Below are 22,269 nucleotides of genomic sequence, written 5' to 3' on the forward strand. Positions count from 1 at the left end.
ATATGTGGGGTAAAGGTTGGGAAGAGCAACAGCCTAAGGCAACATCTCCAATTTTTTATGGTAGTTCATACTTGAATAGAATAGGAAGATCATGAAGTCCACAAGTCTTAATCCCAAATGCCAACATGGATTCCGATTAATACCTTACTATGGCAGATTCTTCTCTGAGACAAGAATGGGGAAGAGGAAATAGATTTATTATTTGTCCATGCAATTTTGTTGATCACTTAGCTTCATATTAAAGAGGTAGGATATCATTTAAATGTAGAGCATGAAATTTGAAGTTGGAGAGAGACCTGGATTTTTTAAATAGCTTATTGAAGTATAATTGATATGCAATAAACTGAACATATGTAAAATACACAAATATACACAAGTATTCACCTGTGGAAACATCACCATAGTAAAGATAATATAGCATCAATATAACTGCTGAAAGTTTCTTGTTTAACCCCTTGATAATTCCTGCTTCCTGTCCATCTCTGCTCTGCTCTATCCCTGAGTAACCACTGATGTGCTTTCTGTCCTATATTAGTATGAGTTTTATGTAAATGAAATTATATTATGTACTCTTAAAAATCTGACAGCTTTCACTTAGTGTGATGAGTTTGAGATTCATCCATGTTATTGTGTGTATAAATAATTTATTCTTCATTTATTTTTAAATCCATTACTGAGCATTAGTATTCCCATATATAGATACACCAAAATTTGTATAGCTGTTCACTTGTTGTTGGGCACCTTGGTTTTTTCTACATTTTTGGTGTTAAAGTTGCTGTGAATATTTACTTATAAATCTTCATATGGACATAAGCTTTCTGCTATAAATATGAGGAGGCAGCAATTTCTTTGAAGAACTTTGCTTTTAATAATATGGAGGACCATATTATTTTATACTCTGATTTTCTTTCATATTTCCATTCATTTGTCATATATAATCATATATGGAATTTTTAGCTTTCGTATTTCTTTGTAGCTCTGCATTTATTAAACAAGAACCCCTTTCTGAACATAAATTCTAATGACCTATAGGATAAGCCACATTCAGTGGTTTAGCCCTAGTTATGAGGTTTTTGCATTCAGTTTCATCTTTTGTTAAGCTTCTACCTGGTCCCATAGTCTGTTTCTTGTGAGTTATGGCAATGTGGATTTTATGTATTCCTAGTTTGCTGTGAGTTGTCTGTAAGGAAATGTAATGTCACATTTTAAAGTTTTATATAAGTTACCTTCCCTACTAACGCTTCTCTTTTTTTCTGATTCTGTATTCTTGTTTGCCTGCTTTGCTTCTTTTTATAGTTTCTAACTGGATCTTGAGTACTTTCTTTAGTTGCAGTACTTTCCTTATTTTCTTTATCTTGACTCTTTTAGTTTCTCTTGAAATGCTTTCTTTCCTCTTTTTCATCTATTCCTAATTAGGAAATTTCTACTATGGTAGTCTTATGCTGGCATGTTGATATTAGTGGAGTAATACTGTCCAGAAGGAATCATAATGATAAGTGAAAGAAGCGTAAGTAGAGGCTGTGGATTTGAATATGCTGACTACTAACTAAAACATCAAAAATGCAAGAAAGGAAAGAGCAAGCAAGGTGATAGAGAATTTTAGCTTTTTTAGGAATGTTTGGTAACTGTTTTTCTGATTTTTTTTTTTTTTTTTTGAGACGGAGTCACTCTGTTGCCGAGGCTGGAGTGCAGTGGCGCGATCTCACCTCACTGCAATATCCCGCCTCCTGGGTTCAAGCTATTCTCCTGCCTCAGCCTCCTGAGTAGCTGGGATTACAGGCGCCCACCACCATGCCTGGCTAATTTTTGTATATATATATATTTTTAGTGGAGACGGGGTTTCAACATGTTGGCCAGGCTGGTCTCGAACTCCTGACCTCAGGTGATCTGCCCACTCAGCCTCCCAAAGTGCTGGGATTACAGGTGTGAGCCACCGCGCCTGGCCTGTTTTCCTGATTTTTAACTGCATTGAGATAGCCCTGGGCCCTAGGTAAATTTTCATTATGGCAAGAGTAATAGAGGGATTTGATCAAATCAAGTGACATAAATGTTACTTGCACTTCACCTCAAAAATTTCAAATTGAAATTTTCTTTCAATTTGTCCCTTATTGCTTTGTTCATTTTCCTGTTTTTCCCAATTTGTTTTGTGTTATATGCCAATTGAAGTGCTACCTGCCTTTTTCTTCTACAACTGATTCCATACAGACTGTTTCTTCTCTGCTTTTTCACTTTTGCAGAGACTTGCACAACCTTAGACAAAAACTTGATTATATCCTTTAATTTTATTTGAGAACCTTGACCTTGGTGTAGGTAATAAATTTTATTAAGTCCTGTCTAGGATGCTGTGTGTCCATTATTTTCTTCCTGGGAAAATTTAAAAGCACCTGTTTCAAACAAAGGTCGCTATTTATCCAGTGCTTTTTATTTATTCTTTGAACTAATACTTAAGTACCTACAACTTGCCAAGTTCTTTTTTGGCACTGAGGAGGAAGGTAGGGAAAAAGATACTAAGGGTCTCTATTCTTGAAGAACTAATACTTACCTGTGACCTTAACTACAAGGAAAACTTGTATTCAAACAAACCGTTCTTAAACTAGGCCTTTTGTTTCACCTTGATTCTGCCCAATTGAAAAGTCATTTGCAGTTGACTGGCTGTGTCACTTCTTTTTAATTAAGTTTGCGTGAAATTTGGGGCCTGAGGACTATAAGTCAGAATTTTGATATTTAATTAATATTAATCTTGAAGTCTATTTTCTTTTTACTGCCTTGTGCTTGAAAATTCCAGTTCATTTTAATTTATGCTGAGGCTTAGAAAAAGAGGAGTATTGCCTAGAAGCAGAGCCTAAGACAAGAATTCAGGTGCATATACTTTATAGTGGGAATGCTCTTCAGGAATAAACTGTAAGGGAATGGAGTGAAGCAGGATAGGGAAAGAAGAACTAGTCAAGTGCATGGTTTCGGGTTAAGCCTAGTCATGGGGGTGAAGGACTCTGAGCATAAGTCATTCCTCAGTTTTTTCTCTTATCTGTATGCCCCATCAGAGCTATCCTTGGGCTGAGGGTAACCTCCTACATGAGATGGCTATCATTTGAGGTTATTTCTTTGGAGAACAGGGATACTATGTGCAATTAGCAGCCAATATTCACAGCAGCTGGAAGATGAGTGCACTATCCAGATAAAGGAGATTTGGATAAGCCACCAACAATGTGTACATTAGTGTACCCTTTGTACCAGTCAGAGCCAGTTGCCGCTGATAATTAAATTTACTCTATTCAGGCACAGGTCCTCCAGGATTCTATGCTCACAATTTCTGTTAAAACTTGGCTCTGATCTTGTGATCTTAACTGATACTTATTTATATTTTTTTCCACTTTTACTGATTTAGATGACTTACCTGGTAGATTGATTCAGATCCTCATCCCTGCAGAGTCTGAGCTCCTTGTCATCATGTACTTATGGTTTCCCATTTATAGTTGCAGCGTGACTTGGGAATAACAAGTCACTCCAATGGCTAACCTGCATTTCAAACATATCCTCCCATACCCATTTTGTAGCAGCTGTATTACTTGCTCACAGTGATCAGGGTCAATTACTAATGCCAGAGTGATGATTATTGTTTTTTCTCGCACAAGGATCACACAGTGACCGGGCAGTAGCCATAGCTTTATGTGTCCCCTGTTGAAGCATCCCCCACTTTAGGAACCAGGATTTCTTGATTCACAGAGCCTGAAACAACAGTATTGTACAGATTTCTCAAGTGGATACCTGGCAGTAATGGTTAGTGGTACCACTCCTACTTCTATCCCTTGGTTCTTAGATCTGTGAATTCTACATATCTGGGGCATAGTAGCTTATGATAACCTTTGAATTAGGGAATATATTATGTCCTGAAGGATAGTGTCCTGTCCTGCAAAGTGTCCACTGTAAGCAGAGTCTTAGCTACATGTTTAATGGGGCATTTTACTGCTATATCAGACTGAAGAGTTCTGGATGGCACAGTATGTGGTAGGATCAGTGGATCTCATAATTAGTGTTTTTACTGCATTAACACTACAAAGAAACATATTTCCTTTGCTTTGTCTTAAATATGTGGTATCCCATGTATGTAAAGCAGGCAGTCTATGAGCACATGTATAAAGGAACTTGCTGAGGTGCTTTGGGCAGGGAAGGCAAGCTCATACTTGGAATGCCTCTTTATATCTGTGTGAATGAATTATTGACCCTTACAAGGTAGAAGGTATCTAGTGCAGCCAACTTATCACCAGATGCCCAGTTGTTTCCTTGAAGGGTGGAATCATGTTGAAGTTGGGGAGGGGTCTGTGACTGACAGATGAGGCATTCAGCAGAAGCAAGGGTTATATACATCATGTTAGGAGTAGAATATGCTGTTGGGCACATGCATTGCCTACATATCTGTCAGTATGGCTTTATTCTACTTATGGAGGTGGGTGGAGTTGGTGAGGACAGAGACCAGCAGATACCTCATGATGAATTCATTGGTTTTCTTGGTTATTTAATACCTCTTGTGTTAGATCTTCTCTGGTACACATAAGTATGTAATGCAAGGATCCACACACCCTCAGCCCACTCCCAAAGGTCCATCCACATGCCTCTTTATTAGAACTTCTTGTCCTCAATCTTCCAGAAGCCCCTGATCAATCAGCTAAGCTATTCACCACTATTCCTGTCCATATGTGTTATGACCTCAGGCTTCTTTTCTTTTTACACAAAATGGATAACCAGTTTGTGAACTGAAACTCTGCTTATTGGGAGGATTTCTTCTCATTACTTCATTTCTTTTTTTTTTTTTTTTTTTTTTTTGAGACAGAGTCTTGCTCTGTCGCCCAGGCTGGAGTGCAGTGGCCGGATCTCGGCTCACTGCAAGCTCCGCCTCCCAGGTTTACGCCATTCTCCTGCCTCAGCCTCCTGAGTAGCTGGGACTACAGGCGTCCGTCACCTCGCCCGGCTAGTTTTTTGCACTTTTTAGTAGAGACGGGGTTTCACCGTGTTAGCCAGGATGGTCTCGATCTCCTGACCTCGTGATCCGCCCGTCTCGGCCTCCCAAAGTGCTGGGATTACAGGCTTGAGCCACCGCGCCCGGCCTCATTACTTTATTTCAAGGCCAACACTGAACAGGTCTGAAGTGAAGACGCACTCCATTTTTAGTTTACACTCACATACTGAGCTGATCCATTCACTATTTAAGCTTGGCCTTTTTCTTTTTTCTTCAAGTGGATATGAACTTCAGAGGCAGCACGGATGCAGTAGTGTTAAGTAACTTGGTTGTCTGAGCCACATGTTTGGTTGTCTGGCCACAAGGAAGATGCGACATCTTCCTTGTCGCATCTGGACCTGCTCAACCCGAGGCCCAGATCAGCTACTTCCATTTTATTGGAAATGGAATGCTGCTGAGTCTCTCTGGTCTTATGATTTGGTAGGTTTCATGGTGGGTGCTTCTGTATTCATAGTCACTTGATGTCTTGAGATCAGATGTTCCATTTCTACCCCGACTACGTGGCATGAATGGTTTTCTGCTTTGACAGTATGCTCTATTCTAGAAGCCTATGGGTTTATGTTGTTCTACCACAGGTGTCTCTAGTACCATGGGTTATATGGGATTGTATCATGTTCTGGACCAATTGTGGATCTCTGGTTTTGCTCTGGGGCCTACTCTAACAGGACCCTCACTTTAGCATAGAAGATTTGCTTAGGCTGAGAATTTAGCCTTCTCTGAAGTTCTCTCAATATTATAATTAAATTCTGTGACTAGTCTTTAGCTCTATCTTCTTTCTAACTTTAAGAGATGAAGAACCCTTTAAACAATGCTAGAGAGGCCTTTTGACTCTCATACTTTGCTTTATATTAGTGGATGACTTCCCTGACCTTGTCATTCTTAATTTGTAATGCATCAGTTTGGCATTCAGCAATGACCATCTACTTCTAGTCTTTTACAATTACTGTTTCTCCCATACCTTTGAAATGATAGATGCCACATAATCCAGTGCATCCCTTGCTACCTATAATCTATTCCAATTCACTATAGGTGAAAATCTTAGCAGTTGCATTACCACTGTGTGGCAGGGACCACAGACATATTCATTCCACTTACAGCAGTGATGGGGTGTTCATTTCTAGTTGGCCAGCAAGTAATCCAACTCCAGAATTTCCTTCCTAGTGTCTGTCTCTAGGCTCACTCCTGGCATTGTCTTAGGTCAAGTTCATTAGAAACAGAGCTTAAGACAGGGATTTCTGTATACATGATTTAATGAAGGAATGTTCTTCAGGAAAAATCTTTAAGGAGGTGATGGAACCAAGACAGGAATGAGAAAAGAGCTGAGGAAGCATGTGGTCTCAGGTAAAGCCTTGCCTTGGCTAATCCTCGCTGTTTGTGTATGTGGAAGTGTGTATTTTGGAGAATTGTTTTTTGAATGTAAATTGCAAGGCACTGTTTTTTCCTTTGAAGCAAGGGTGGCCAACTTTGGTATCACCATATCAGTAGGTCATTAGCTCTAAACCATACCTGGGGAGGGAATAGCAGTGCTACTTTCCAGTGGAGGTGACTTCTGTTAGTTGAGGGGTCCAGTTCTCTGGAGAACGGAAAACGTTTACCATTATTGTAGCCAACACTCACAGCAGCTGCGGGAGGGATTCATAATACTGGTAAAGGGTAAAGACTGGTAAAGATATTAACAGTCTCTACCATAAGGAGAAACAAAAATTATGTATATCTTCCTGAAATACTGTGGCTTAGGAACTCTTTACAGATTTCAGTGTTTTACCATGTTATAAAAATTAACTCTTTTGTCTAAAGAGGGAGGTGGATATATTAGTCATTGAGTAAGTTGGTGAGGAAAAATGTTAAAAAGAAAAATGGTCCTAATATAGCTGTTTACATGTAACTTTGTTTAAGAGGATGGACGTAGCAAAAGACGACTACTGAATGGATTCCATACTAGAAGGAAAACAATATTGAATATTGGGAAGTTTGCCAATATCTTATTTAACATGGTATTAACATTTTTGTTTTCACTCACTTTTATTTCACTCCAGAAATCATTCTTTATAATTTAAGGTAATATTCCTAATCTAGCCTTTACTGTTTAAATATAGTCATTCAGTTACATATGACTATATATTACACAAATAGAAAAATTTCCAAGATTTGTATCTGTGACTTCTATTTGTAGAACAAAAGAATGAAATACTATTCCATTTGAAGAAAACATTATTCTTATGCAATGAGTAATTTCAAAATATAATGTATACTTGGTATTGATAATAAATTGTCCAACAAAATTCTTACTCCATCATGATCAGGGTCCCCAAGTCGTTGACAATTCAGTAGATTTCCTCTGGTGCCTGTGCTATTTGGAGTCCTGTTACAGAGGCTGCTAAGTACACTGTCTGATAGGAAGGATCATCTTCCCAATGTAGCTCCCTGGTGCCTGTTTAGTTCTCCAATGAATGCCAGAGACCAAATGCTGTGGTTTTGGTTGAGGGTGAAGAGACTGGAGGCATCCTAGTTCTAATCTCTTTATCTTTTGTGGCCACCTATTCTTTTTGGATGACTATGACTTTGTACTTTTATTTATATTTCTGGCTACAACTCTTAAACGAACAGAGCTAAGAAATAGTCTTGGAGTTTAGTAGGTAAGTCATATATTTTTAATGTGAATGATTGAAATGTACCAGATCTGCTCTGTTGCACATGATCTTCTTTATCTGAAAGTATATTTAGAATCCTATATGTTTCTTATCCAGTATTCACTACTGGATAAGACAACCAATTATTGAGTATAAGGTGCATTAAATATGTTTCCCTGTGTTAAATCTATGATGTCCTTGAGTGGGGAAAGCTTTTTGTAAGTTTTAGATAAATGCTAAAGAATATCCTAATTATTCACTTAGTTGGAGTTTTGGAAAAGTAACTTACAAACTCATATGGTTTTTGCATTGTAAATTATTTTTGTCAAATCTGATGTGAATTTTTATATTCAGGCATAATGGGAAAGATGCTTAGAGAACAACTATTAATATTTATTTAAACTTTTCTTCATGAAGTAACATGGAAGATCAAAAGGGAAATGAAGTGACCAGCCATAATCAAACGTTATATATCTAGTTTCCTTTTTGATAATTCTTAGAGTTAAGGGACTTGGTTTTAAAATGGTTGTGAATATTCTATTGGTATGCGGTAATGTATTTCTATTAAGAATTATAGGCTATATGTTTTGCTAGTTTATATAAAGTTGCCTTATAATTTTGATAATTCAGAAATATTTATATTGTCAAAACATGAAAAAATCTGATAATATAAGAGTGATTCCTTAAAATAAGAATATAAGAAAAATAACATAAATGAAAAATATATATTCTATATAGTTAGAACAGTGAGATTTCAAATATATGACTAAGAGTATATTTTCTTCCTTATCTTTATGTACTGAAAATAGTTTGATTTTAGTATTCTTATAGTTGCTAGCTGCAGACCAATTGTGTATGTATAGATGTGTATGCCTGTGTCTATACAAATGCTATGTACATACACACACACACACACACACACACACACACCACACAGAGGCAACTCAAAAGTTTAAGTTTCAAAGAATGACACTTTTCGACTGTAATAAATTAAACCAAACCAATTATGTGCACTGATATGCAAAATGGGACTTTATTCATATTATGATTTCATTTGCTGCATATATTTTTTATTGCAGTGCAAAGACATGTAGAATATGAAAATGAATTGCACTTTTAGAAAAATCATTAATTATTTTATGGTTCAGCACTGTAAAGAACAAAAAAAAAATTAGAACCAGCTAGATTGCATCTTTCTGTATCTCTTGTGTGTAGATGCTACAAATCGTATTCAGGCAGATGGGCATTTAGACCAATCGTCCACTGCAGTTTCTGTATTCTTCTCCCTTACTCCAAGATGGGATAGACACTAATGACTTCCCCCCAGAAAACATTACCTAGATAGTGAAGAGGCTGTTTTAACGTAGGATTGTGATTGCAACTTCCAACAAGATTGGATCCTGTTTTTTCTCTTATGTCAGAAAAGCTGGTTTGCCTGAGGGGAATTAGCATTAATAAAACTAAGAAGCGAGCTAGTGACAAAAGAAAGTAGTATGGATATAGTAACGACGGACTCACATAGGGACTTGGGGGCTAATTTTAACAATTTAATCATGAATTAATTAAATACATTTAAAAATGATTTCATTTATTTGAAGTCTGAAACTAAGATTATAGGTAGTATTACAGTAGAATTAAATTTTGTAGATTACAAAGTACTTTCTTTTATTTTATTACATTTTTTTTTAAAGATACAAGATGTACATGTGCAGGTTTGTGCTCAATTGCAGTATACCTCAATGGGTATATTGCAACCAGGTTGCAAGCATGGTACCTAATAGGTAGTTTTTTGACCCAAACCTTGCTCTCTCCCTCCTGCCTCAAGTATAGCACAGTGTCTGTTGTTCCCATGTTTATGTCCATGGGTGTTCAATATTTAGCCCCCACTTGTAAGTAAGAACATATGGTATATGGTTTTCTGTTCCTGCATTAATTCACTTAGGATTATGGCCTCCAGCTTTATTCATGTTGCTGCAAAGGACATGATTTACTTCTTTTTTATGGCTATGTAGTATTCCATGATGTATATGTACCACATTTTCTTTATCCAATCTGTCGTTGATGGGCAATGCTTGATTCTCTGTCTTTGCTCTTGTGAACAGCACTGCCACGAACATATGAGTGCATGTGTCTTTTGGGTATAATGATCTATTTTCCTTTGGGTGTATACCCAGTAATCAGATTGCTGAGTGAAATGGTAGCTCTATCTTAAGTTCTTTGAGAAATCTCCAAACTGCTTTCCACAGTGGCTGAACTAGTTTACATTCCTATCAACAGTATGTAAGTGTTCCCTTTTCTCCACAGTCTCACCAAAAAATCTTCTTTTTCTTACTTTTTAATAACCATTCTGACTGCCATGGAATAGTAAGTATCTCAATGTGGTTTTGAACATGCATTTCTCTGATGATTAGTGATGCTGAGCATTTTTTTCATATGTTTGCTGGCTGCTTGTATGTCTTCTTTTGAGAAGTGTCTGTTCATGTCCTTTGCCAATCTTTTAATTTTTTTTCTTGTTGAATTGTTTCTGATGCATAGTTTGTGAATATTTTCTCCTGTTCTGCATGTAGTCCGTTTACTCTGTTAGTAGTTTCTTTTACTATGCAGAAACTCTTCAGTTTAATTAGGTACCATTTGTCAATTTTTGTTTCTGTTGCAAGTACTCTTGGGGATTTAGCCAAAAATTCTTTGCTAAGGCTGAGCTGACAAGAGTATTCTCTAATTTTCTTCTAGGATTTTAATAGTTTGAGGTCTTACATTGAACTCTTTAATCCATCTTGAGTTAATTTTTATATTTGGTGAAAGGTCAGAGTCTGGTTTTATTCCTCTGCATATGACTAGCCAGTTGTCTCAGCACCGTTTATTGAGTAGGGAGTTCGTTACCCATTGCTTGTTTTTGTCAGCCTTGTCAAAGAACAGATGGTTGTAAGTATGAGGCTTTATTTCTGAGTTTTATTTTCTGTTCCATTGGTCTATGTGTTTGTTTTTGCACCAGTACCATGCTATTTTGGTTACTGTAGAATTACAGCATAGTTTGAAGTCAGGTAGTGTGATGCCTCCAGCTTTGTTCTTTTTGCTTAGGACGGCTCTGGCTATTCCGGCTCTTTTTTGATTCTACTTGAATTTTAGAACAGTTTTTTTTTTTCTAATTCTGTAAAGGATGACATTGGTAGTTTAGTAGGAATTTCACTGAACCTGTAAATTGCCTTGGCCAGTATGGACATTTTAACAATATTGATTCTTCCAATCCATGAGCATGGGATATTTTTCCATTTATTTGTGTAGACCCTGATTTGTTTTTATCAGTGTTTCATAGTTCTCCTTCTAGAACCTCCTTGGTTAGCTATAGTCCGAGATACTTCGTTTTCCCTGTGGCTGTTGTAAATGGGATTGTGTTCTTGATTTGGCACTCAGCCTGGACATTATTAGTGTATAGAAATGTGACTAATTTTTTACATTGATTTTGTAATTTTTATCATTCTAGTAGACTTTTGGCAGAATCCTTGGGGTTTTCTAGGTATATAATTATATCATCAGTGAGAGAGATAGACTGACTTCTTCTTTCCCTATTTGGATGTCTTTTATTTTTTTCTCTTGCCTGATTGCTCTGGCTAGAACTTCAGTAATATGTTGAATAAGAGTCGTGAGAGTGGGCATCCTTGTCTTGTTCCATTTCTCTGGGAGAATTGTTCCAGGTTTTGCCTAATCAGTAAGATGCTGGCTGTGGGTTTGTCATAGATGGCTCTTATTATTTTGAGACATGTTGTTTTGTTGCCTAGTTTGTTGAGGGTTTTTTTTTTTTTTGTAATCATGAAGAGATGTTGGATTTCATCAAAAGCTTTCTCTGCATCTATTGAGATGATCATACGCTTTTTGTTTTGAATTCTGTTCATGTGGTAGATCATATTTATTGATTTATGTATCTTGAACCATCCTTATATCCCAGGAAAAAGCCTGCTTGGTTGTGGTGTATTAACTTTTTGACGTGCTGTTGGATTTGTTTTGCTAGTATTTTGTTGAGGATATTTGCATCTATGTTTATCAGGGATATTGACCTGATGTTTTCTTTTCTTATGGTGTATCTGTCAGATTTGGCTTCATAGAATAAGTTAGGGAGGAGCCCCTCACTTTTCTGTAATATTTTCATTAGGATTGGTATTATTTCTTCTTTGTATTATTGGTAGAATTCAGCTGTGAATGCATCTGGTCCAGGGCTTTTTTGATTGGTAGGCTTTTTATTACTAATTCAATTTCAGAGCTCAATATTGGTCTATTCAGGATTTCAGTCTATTCCTGATTCAATCTTGGGAGATTGTGTTTTTCCAGGAATTCATCTATTTCCTCTGTGTTTTCTAGTTTTTGTGCAGAGATGTTTATAGTATTCTCCGAAGACCTTTTGTATTTCTGTGAGATCAGTTCTAATGTCATCTTTATATTTTCTGATTGTACTTATTTGGATCTTTTTTGGTTATTAATCTAGTTGTCTCTCAATCTTGTTTATTTTTTCAAATGACAAACTCTTGGTTTCATTGATATTTTGTATGGATTTTTGCGTCTCAATTTCATTAGAGTCTTCTCTAATTTTAGTTATTTCTTTTCTTCTACTAGCTTTGGGATTGATTCGTTCTTTTTGTTCTAGTTCCTTTAAGTGCAAAGTTAGATTGTTAATTTGAGATCTTTCTAACTTCTTGATAAAGGCATTTGTCACTTTTCTCTTAACTTTCCTCTAACACTACTTTAGCTTCATCTCAGAGATTTTGGTAAGTTGTGTCTTTATTTTCATGAATTTGGAAGAATTTTTTTATTTCTGCCTTAATTTCAGTGTTTACCTATGAGTTATTGAGGAACAAGTTGTTTAATTTCCATAAATTTGTGTAGTTTTGAGAGGTCATCTTGATATTGGTTTCTGTTTTTATTGTACTGTGATGCAAGAATCTCTGTGGTATGTTAATTTTTTTTATTTATTAAGACATGCTTTATGACTGAGCACATGGTCAATGTTAGAATGTGTTCCATGTGCAGATGGGAACAGTGTATATTTTGTTGTTGTCGGGTGGAGTGTTCTGTAGATGACTGTTAGATCCAGTTGGTCAAGTGTCAAGTTTAAGTTCAGAATTTGCTTGTTAGTTTTTTACCTTGATGATCTGTCTAATACTGTCCGTGGGGTGTTGAAGTTCCTCAGTATTATTGTGTGGTTGTCTAAGTCTTTTCGTAGGCCAACAATAACTTGTTTTATGAATCTGGGTACTCCAAAATTGAATCAGATGTTGCATGCATGTGTATTTAGAATACTTATTTCTTCTTGTTGGATGGTACCCTTTATCATTTTGTAATGTATTTCTTACTTTTTAGTAGTTTAAAATCTGTGTTAATCTGATATGGGATAGCAACTCTGTTATCTGATATAGGATAGTAACTCCTGCTCATTTTTGTTTTCCATTTGGGTGGTAAATCTTAGTACAGCCCTTTACTTTGAGCCTGTAGGTGTTGTTACATGTGAGATGGGTCTGTTGAAGACAGAGATGGTTGGAGCTTGTCTTTTTATCCAACTTGCTGTGTCACAAAGCACTTTTATGTACAAGTTTTAACTTACTAATATGTCACAGAGAATACAAAACTTCTGTGTTTCAGATGTGACTTTTATACTGGAATGGCAACATGAAACATTTTTATTCAGAAGAAGCTGTCTTGTCTGCTACACTAAATTGATTTTTAGTTGTAGCTGATTAATTTGTCAAGAATACGTTCACATGGCAATTTGAAAGGTGGGGATTAAAAAGAGGAAAGTTGGTGGCCTTTCATAGTTTATGCACATAGTTTATGCCTGAAAGCATTCATTTGTTAAACAACCAAAGCACTGATTCTACTTATGATAAATATGGCATATATCTAATACTAGCTACCATGAACATTAATTGAACATTTTAATTAGTAGTTTGTTTTGTTCAGTTCGCCATCTTTCAGTCCTGGTGGGATAATATAGATAACTCAGTTTATTTTTTATTTTCTATTTTTTCTTTGAGACGGAGTCTAACTTTGTCGCCCAGCCTGGAGTGCGGTGGCACAGTCTCGGCTCATTGCAACCTCTGCCTCTCAGGTTCAAGCAGTTCTTCTGCCTCAACCTCCCAAGTAGCTGGGACTACAGACGCATGACTCAGTTACCTTTAAAAAGATTTTCAATAAATTTAAGCGAAGTTTTTTCTTTTAAGTATTTATGTGTAGGTAGAGACAATCAATATCATTACATTGAATTTTGAGTTTTTCCCCTACAAATCTGCAGTCTGTCTTCTTTAAGGTGTGATAATAGCTGAGATACAGTGTTATATAAAATTTTACTCAGGATGGTTCATGAGTTACCGAAGTTAATGGATAAGAAATCAGATAAGGGTTTAATTATTGATTTACAAATCTAGGTTTTCAAATATGTGTTGCATTTAATGAAGACTCTAAGGACATGACTAGTGCCTCAGAATCTTTTATTGAGCTGTTTGCTTATTTTGTTATGAATAGGACAGTTATAGTTTATTGAAATTCTTCAAATCAGTTGCGTATTATAATGCTCACTTGTTTTTATTTTTGTCTTTACGCAGCTATTTGTTCATATATATTATAAAAAACTGTTACTCAATATTTAACTCAATATTTAATATTGTACTTATTTTAAAGGTCTTCATTTATCAATTTTTTTGGAGTTGTGAAGCTTATGTTTTGCTCTGAAATATTTTTGTTTATTTTAGGATATGTATGTATATGCAGTTGTATGTATTCTGGCCATTAGTTTAATCTCAAAGTAGTTGTTGATCATTAATTCCCCATGAGATACCCAATATTTAGTATTTTTAATTTTATCATATAATTATTGTTATATTCTAATCAATTTGTTGTTTTTAGAATTACATTTAATTGGAAAATCAAAATGATAGTCACCAAATCAAGAGATGTGTGAATACTCTATGTGATCTCATTATATCCATTACAACTCTCTTCTCACTTTATTCCTCTACTATGCATTCTCCTCTACTATAGAAGACACAAAACAAAAAGCTCATCTTTTCATTGTAACTTCAGGTAGCCTTGTGACTCCATTCTGGACAAAGAGAATGTGGTCAGCTAGTGCAGCTTCTCTGGCTTTGACCTTTCTCCTTCCTAAGGAGAAATATCTGAGCTGTAATATCCAAAGTCCAGTATTATAGTGTAATAAGTTAGAGAGAGTCTGATGTCTTTTGGGCATCACTTAGTGCTGCACCAGGCTTAGATTGACTTCTTGTTGTACAGAGAAATAAATACCTCTCCTGTTTAGATGTTTTATAGATTTTCTAGGACTTGCAGCCAAATGTAGTCTGATAATTAGGTTAACTTTTTGAGATGAGCTTCAAAAACATTTGCACATTATTGCTAAAACAAGCATGAGACATTGGCCTGGCGAAGCCTGTGTAACCATTTTATATATCTCCTCAGAATACATTTTTGGACACAGTGAATACTGTTTTAACATTTTAAATCCCAGTCATGTCTAGCATAATGCTTTGTAGCTAGTAGAAAATTAAGATATATATGAAGGAATAAAAATTGAGTGAAACAATTTATAAATTATTGGGTACTGCTGGCCAACTTTCCAATTGTATTTTAATATTAGTAGACAGATTATCATGTAAAATCAGAAAAATTAAGTTAAGGAGAACCTTAGCAAAAAGATTGGCCGAGCTCATCTAATTCAGAACCTAGTTACCTAAAGTTATTTTTATTTCTCCTAGCTGAATAGTATAGGAAACCTTAACCATATATATTTATACACATATATATGTGTGTGTATATATATATACGTGTGTGTGTATATATATACACACACACATATACATACCTATACACACACACACACACACACACACACGGGATCATAATATACAACAGAATAGTCTACAGAATTATATGATTATAGTGGAGTAGAACTAAAGGGAATCTTCATTCTCTAGTCTGAGCCATACATTTTACAAAGAAGGGGAAATAGAAGCCCTCTGGAATATATTCATTGAGCTTGTCATTCATTTATTTGTGTGAATGGGTTCGATCTGAAGTAGTTCTTTATAGCATAACAATAGATATAGATAATTGAGGTTTGAATAAATTTTCAGGATAATAAACTCAAGTACTACAAGATAGATCATGAGACACAATTGTTATAATTGGATACAGAGAGGGTCTTTTTCTGTTGGCTTGGAATTACAGACTGAAATCTAATGTGGGCAAAAAAAGCATTAAGCATCTTATTAAAAAGAGTTCTGGCAACTATTGGGTCCCGATACTCTTCTCAGGGTTTTCTGAAAGGAAAGAAACTGACGATTACCTTCAGCCCTTAAACCCACTGGAACCTTCACTTTTCATAATATAAATGAGGACTGAGGAAAGGAAAGGGGTAAGAGAGCAATCTGAGTAATAAATCTGGAGCCTAGTGGAGAATGCAGAAGCTTTCTCCTCCCTTTTCCACCACTTTGGGGAGGTATGTACTATTTCCTCCCACCCCCACTGAAGGCCAAATGAAGGGAATCTCCAATAGAATTTTTTGTAGCAATTAGAGGAGCTAACAGAAAGGGGATGATAGCATTCAATTCCCTGGTTAGCCATCTACTTAAGCAGTAAAGTTACCCATCTATCTATCCCTATTCTTATTTCAACACAGAAAAAGATCATTGAAAAGAGGTTAGGTGGATGGGTGTCAGAGAGCAGCCTGTATTTCCATTTGTGGGGTGGAAAGGAATGTTTATCTGGTATTCATGATTGGCAAGATTATATAGCAGGAACAAGCAAATCTAGTATGTCAATGCTTAACATACAAAAGAGGTTTACTTTTTGTTCTTGTGTAGTTCACTGTGGGTAAGGGGGACTCTCCAGGGTAATTACTTCTTGAGACGGAGTCTTGCTCTGTCGCCCGGGCTGGAGTGCAGTGGCCGGATCTCAGCTCACTGCAAGCTCCGCCTCCCGAGCTTCTCCGCCATTCTCCTGCCTCAGCCTCCCGAGTAGCTGGGACTACAGGCGCCCGCCACCTCGCCCGGCTAGTTTTTTGTATTTTTTAGTAGAGACGGGGTTTCACCGTGTTCGCCAGGATGGTCTCGATCTCCTGACCTCGTGATTCGCCCGTCTCGGCCTCCCACAGTGCTGGGATTACAGGCTTGAGCCACTGCGCCCGGCCCAGGGTAATTACTTCTTATGTGGTCTAGCAGTCCAGGGTCCAACATCTTGAAGCCATACTGTCTAGTGCATGTGGGCAGGGGGAAAAGACTGGAGAATAGGGCATGGGCTTTTTACTACCTCAGCACAGAAATGATAGACTTTCTTTAGGAATTCAGTGGACAGGCTTCATCACTTGACCCTTCCCTAATGGATGGAAATAAGATGTGCGTTCCTCTCTGTGCCAGAAGGGGAGGAAAATTTCATGTCACAAGACCCCGGTAATATCTACTGTAATGAATTTTCCATAGGTCTAATCAGCATCATTGAAGATGGCTATAATTGAGCTATTCTAGATGTCATTATGGAATGGGAAAGGGAAGTTCAACAGAACATAGTTGAGTGCACTGATTGGAGAAAAATAATAATATTCTCAAATTTATTCCCTGTTGAACTGAGATGGCTCACTGATCTGCACACATAAGGGAATGGCATGTTTTGAGAGTGCAGGTTCTTTTTTTTTTTTTTTTTTTTTTTTTTTACACAGCACATTAAAAAAAAGACATTTATTCAGCGTCACGATCAGACTATTACATTTAGCAATCAACAGCATGGGTGCAAAAAAAAAAATCTACATTAAAACCCTTTGTTGGAATGCTTTACACTTTCCACAGAACAGAAACTAAAATAACCTGTTATACAATTAGTCACAAATACAGTCCTCGAGTTTTTTGCCCATACACATGAGTATTTGTCTAAAACATGTCTTCTTTGTAGCAGCTAGGCCCTGCCACCACTGTGCTTGGCTGAGTTCACAAATCTGTTGTAACCTGTAGCTTCCCTGTCACTTCTCTGGCTCTCCTCTCCTGCTAAGCTTTGTTTCCTAATTAAAATCTTCTGCCACTGCCATAGCTACTGCTGCTGCTGGAACCGCCATAGCCACCTTGGTTTCGTGGTTTTGCAAAGTATTGGCCTCCACCGCCATAGGGGCCAGAGCTTCTGCCTCCAAAATTTCCTCCCTTCATGGGTCCAAAATTTGAAGACTGATTGTTGTAATTGCCAAAATCATTGTAGCTTCCACCACCTCCAAAATTGCTTCCACTACCACCGCCAAAGCCGCCTCCGCCTCCGTTGTTATAGCTGTCATAGCTGCCACTCCCGCCATAGCCACTGCCCTGGTTTCCATAACCCTGTCCACCACTTCCATAGCCTCTGCTTCCTCCAGAGTAACCAGGGCCGCCTCCTCCATAACCACCATCATTACCAAATCCATTATAGCCATCCCCACTGCCACCATATCCACCACCACCACGGCTGCCACCAAAGCCACCACGACCACTGAAGTTTCCTCCACGACCGAAGTTGTCATTCCCACCGAAACCACCTCCACGACCACCACCAAAGTTTCCAGAACCGCTTCGACCTCTTTGGCTGGATGAAGCACTAGCCATCTCTTGCTTTGACAGGGCTTTCCTAACTTCACAGTTGTGGCCATTCACAGTATGGTATTTCTGAATGACAATCTTATCCACGGAGTCATGGTCGTCGAAGGTTACAAAGGCAAAGCCCCTTTTCTTGCCACTGCCTCGGTCAGTCATGATTTCAATCACTTCGATTTTCCCATACTGCTCAAAATAATCTCTTAGGTGATGTTCTTCAGTGTCTTCTTTAATGCCACCAACAAATATCTTTTTCACAGTTAAGTGGGCACCTGGTCTTTGAGAATCTTCTCTTGAGACAGCTCTCTTTGGTTCCACAACTCTTCCGTCCACCTTGTGTGGCCTCGCATTCATAGCTGCATCCACCTCCTCCACAGTGGCATATGTGACAAACCCAAAGCCCCTGGAACGCTTGGTGTTTGGATCTCTCATTACCACACAGTCCGTGAGCGTTCCCCATTGCTCAAAATGGCTCCTCAGGCTCTCATCGTTGTTTCAAAGCTCAACCCTCCAATGAAGAGCTTCCTCAGCTGTTCGGGCTCTTTAGGAGACTCTGACTTAGACATGACGGCAGGGAGAAGAGACTTTAACGATGCTTCTTCGGCGGCGTCCACGGGCAGAAAGCGAGAGTGCAGGTTCTAGAGTAAAACACACTGGGCCCAAATTTAGGTTTTTGTCGCTCCTTAGTGGTTCATCTTTTATTTAAGTACTCTGTTTCACTTTTCTGATTTGTACAAATGATAATGTAATAGAACCTTCTTCATGGAGTTGTTTGTGAGAATTAAATGAGATAGTGCAGTAAATCACCATGTGTAGTATTTAGCAAATAATACATATTCAGTAAATATTAACAACCACTGTTATTGTTAGCCATTTGAGGACTTAGTGAAAGAGTACATACACTAGGAGGTAAATTAGAGATAAAAAAAGAAGTGTGTGGGAAAATATGACAAATTTTTCTTAATTCAACATTTCTTCTAGGGTCAAGTAAGGGAAACTTTACACCTCCCAGTGAGCAGAAATATTATAAAATAATGCTTTTTTCCCTACACAATAATTTTAATACTTTGTGCCTGGGTTAGCAGCATCTTGCACTATGACATTCCTATACACACATAAGCATTTTATCCAAGTGCAAATGTTAAAAGCAGCATAACTTAAACAATTATCTATACAAAGGTAAGTAGACACAGTATATTTTTTCTTTTTAAAATTTGTTTTTATTTTTTATTTTATTTTAGATTCAGGAATTACATATACAGGTTTGTTATATGGATATATTACATAATGGTGAGGTTTGGACTTCTTGCCCATCAACCAAATAGTGACCATCATACAGAATAAGTAATTTTCAGGTCTCCCCCAACTCCTAAACCCCTCATTTTTAGGGTCCCCAGTGTTTATTGTTTCCATTTTTATGTTTATGTATACCTGTTGTTTAGCTCCCACTTATAAGTGAGGACATGTGGTATTTGATTTTCCGTTTCTGAGTTATTTCACTTAGCCTAATGGCCTCTAGCTCCACCCATGCTGCTGCAAAGGAGGTGATTTCATTCTTTTTGTGGTTGTATAATATTCCATGTTGTATATATATACCACATTTTCTTTCTGCAGTCAACTGTTGATGGACACTTAGGTTGATCCCATGACTATGTAATTACAAATCATGCTACAACAAATATATGAGTGCATGTGTCTTTTTGATATAAGGATTTATTTTCGTTTGGGTAGATACCCAGTAGTGGGATTGCTGGGTTGATGGTAGTTCTTTTTCAGTTCTTTGGGAAATCTCCATACTGTTTTCCACAGAGGTTGTACCAATTTACATTCTCACTAACACTATATAAATTTAACCTTTTTCTGTGCATCCTTGCCAACATCTGTTGTTTTTTGACTTTTTAATTATAGCCATTCTGAGTGGTGTAAGACGGTATCTTACTGTAGTTTTAATCTGATGATTGGTGATGTTGACTATATTTACATGTTTGTTGTCTGCTTTTATGTTTCCCTTTGAGAAATGTCGGTTCATGTCATTTGTCTACTTTTTAATGGGGTAGTTTGTTTTTCTCTAGTTGAGGTGTTTGAGTTCCATGTAGATTCTAGATACTAGTCCTTTGTCAGAGGCATAATTTACAAATATTTTCTCCCATTCTGTAAGTTGTCTGTTTACTCTGTTGGTTTTTTCTTTTGCTGTGCAGCAGCTTTTTAGTTTAATTTTATTATTTATTTCTGATTATGTTGTATTTGCTTTTGGGCTCTTAGTCATAAATTCTTTGCCTAGGCCAATGTCTGAAAGAGTTTTTCCTAGGCTTTTTTCTAGGACTTTTATAATTTCAGGTCTTACATTTAATTATTTAATCTATCTTAAGTTAATTTTTATATATGGTGAGAGAGATGGATTCAGTTTCATTCTTCTTAATGTGGTTATCCAATTTTCACAGCACCAGTTATTTAATATAGTATCATTTACCCATTGTTTATTTTTATTGATTTTGTTGATGATCAGTTAACATTACAACCATTACAACATGTTTGTAGATGCTCGGTTTTATTTCTGGGTTCTCTTTTCTGTTCCATTGATCTATATGTCTATTTTTGTATGAATTCCCTGCTCTTTTATTTACCCTATTCTTGTAGTATAATTTGAAATCAGGTAATGTGATGCCTCCAGCTTTCATTTTCCTTGGATTGCTTTGGTTATTCAGGCTCTTTTTTGCTTCCATATGGCCTTTAGAATTTTTTTTTTAATTTTGTGAAGAATTATGTTGGTATTTTAATGACAATTACATTGAGTCTGTAGCTTGATTTGGGAAGTTTGGACATCTCCATGATATTACCTCCTGCAATCCATGAGCATGGGATGTTTTTCCATTTGTGGATGTCATCTATGATTTCTTTTATCAGTGTTTTGTAGTTCTCCTTGTAGAGATCTTTCACCTTCTTTGTTAAATGTATTCCTAGGTATTTTATTTTGTTGTGGCTATTGTAAATGGGATTGAGTTCTTTATTTGGTTCTCAGCTTGAGGTGATATTTGTGTATAGAAAAGCTACTGATTTTGTGTAGATTGATTTTGCATCCTGAAACTTTACTGAAGTCATTTGTTAAGTCTAGGAATCTTTTGAGTTTTCTATATGTAAAATCGTGTCATCAGTGATCAGAGATAATTTGACTTCCCCTTTTCCTATTTGGATGTGTTTTATTTATTTATCTTCCTCTTGCCTGATTACTCTGACTGAGAGTTCCAGTAGTGTATTGAATATAAAGGGTGATAGTGGATATCCTTATCTTGTTCTGGTTCTTAGGGAGAATGCTTTCAACTTTTCCCCATTCACTATAATATTGGCTGTGAGTTTGTTATAGATGGCTCTTATTATTTTGAGGTGTATTTCTTCGATGCCTAGTTTGTTGAGGATTTTTATCATGAAGGGATGTTGTTAGATTTTTTCAGAAGCTTTTTTTGGCATCTGTTGAGATAATCACATGCTTTTTGTTTTTAATTCTCTTTACATGGTGGTGAATCACATTTTCTGATTTGCTTATATTAACCATTCTTGCATCCCAGGAATAAAGGCAGCCTGATTGTGGTATATTAATTTTTTAATTTGATGTTGGATTTGGTTTGCTAGTATTTGGTTGAAGATTTTTGCCTCTATGTTCATCAAGAATATTGACCCAGAGTTTTCTTGTGGTATGTCTGCCAGATTTTGGTATTAGGCTGATGCTGGCTTCATAGAATGAGTTAGGGAGGTGCCTCTCCTTAATTTTTTGGAATATATGCAGTAGGATTGGTGTAAGTTCTTCCTTGTATGTCTGGTAGAATTTGAGTATGAATCCATCTGATCTTGGGCTTGCTTTTTTTTTTTTTTTTTTTTTTTTGAGACGGAGTCTTGCTCTGTCGCCCGGGCTGGAGTGCAGTGGCCGGATCTCAGCTCACTGCAAGCTCCGCCTCCCGGGTTTACGCCATTCTCCTGCCTCAGCCTCCCGAGTAGCTGGGACTACAGGCGCCAGCCACCTCGCCGGCTA

General features: G+C 36.9%; 2 protein-coding genes across 10 annotated transcripts in view; one reads left to right on the forward strand and one right to left on the reverse strand.

Moving 5' to 3' along the window:
• Positions 1–22,269, forward strand: part of RIMS2 (regulating synaptic membrane exocytosis 2) — a 586,897-nt gene that overhangs the window by 147,676 nt on the left and 416,952 nt on the right. The window lies entirely within an intron of this gene.
• LOC117079394 (heterogeneous nuclear ribonucleoprotein A1-like) lies at positions 17,358–18,826 on the reverse strand. The gene is given in 2 exon segments (XM_033203208.1): positions 17,358–18,736; positions 18,739–18,826. Coding segments are annotated over 2 exon segments (1,116 nt in total). The 5' UTR covers positions 18,812–18,826; the 3' UTR covers positions 17,358–17,693.

This window comes from Trachypithecus francoisi, unplaced genomic scaffold, assembly GCF_009764315.1.
Source record: "Trachypithecus francoisi isolate TF-2019V2 unplaced genomic scaffold, Tfra_2.0 Lachesis_group7, whole genome shotgun sequence".
In the NCBI taxonomy this organism is placed as follows: Eukaryota; Metazoa; Chordata; class Mammalia; order Primates; family Cercopithecidae; genus Trachypithecus; species Trachypithecus francoisi.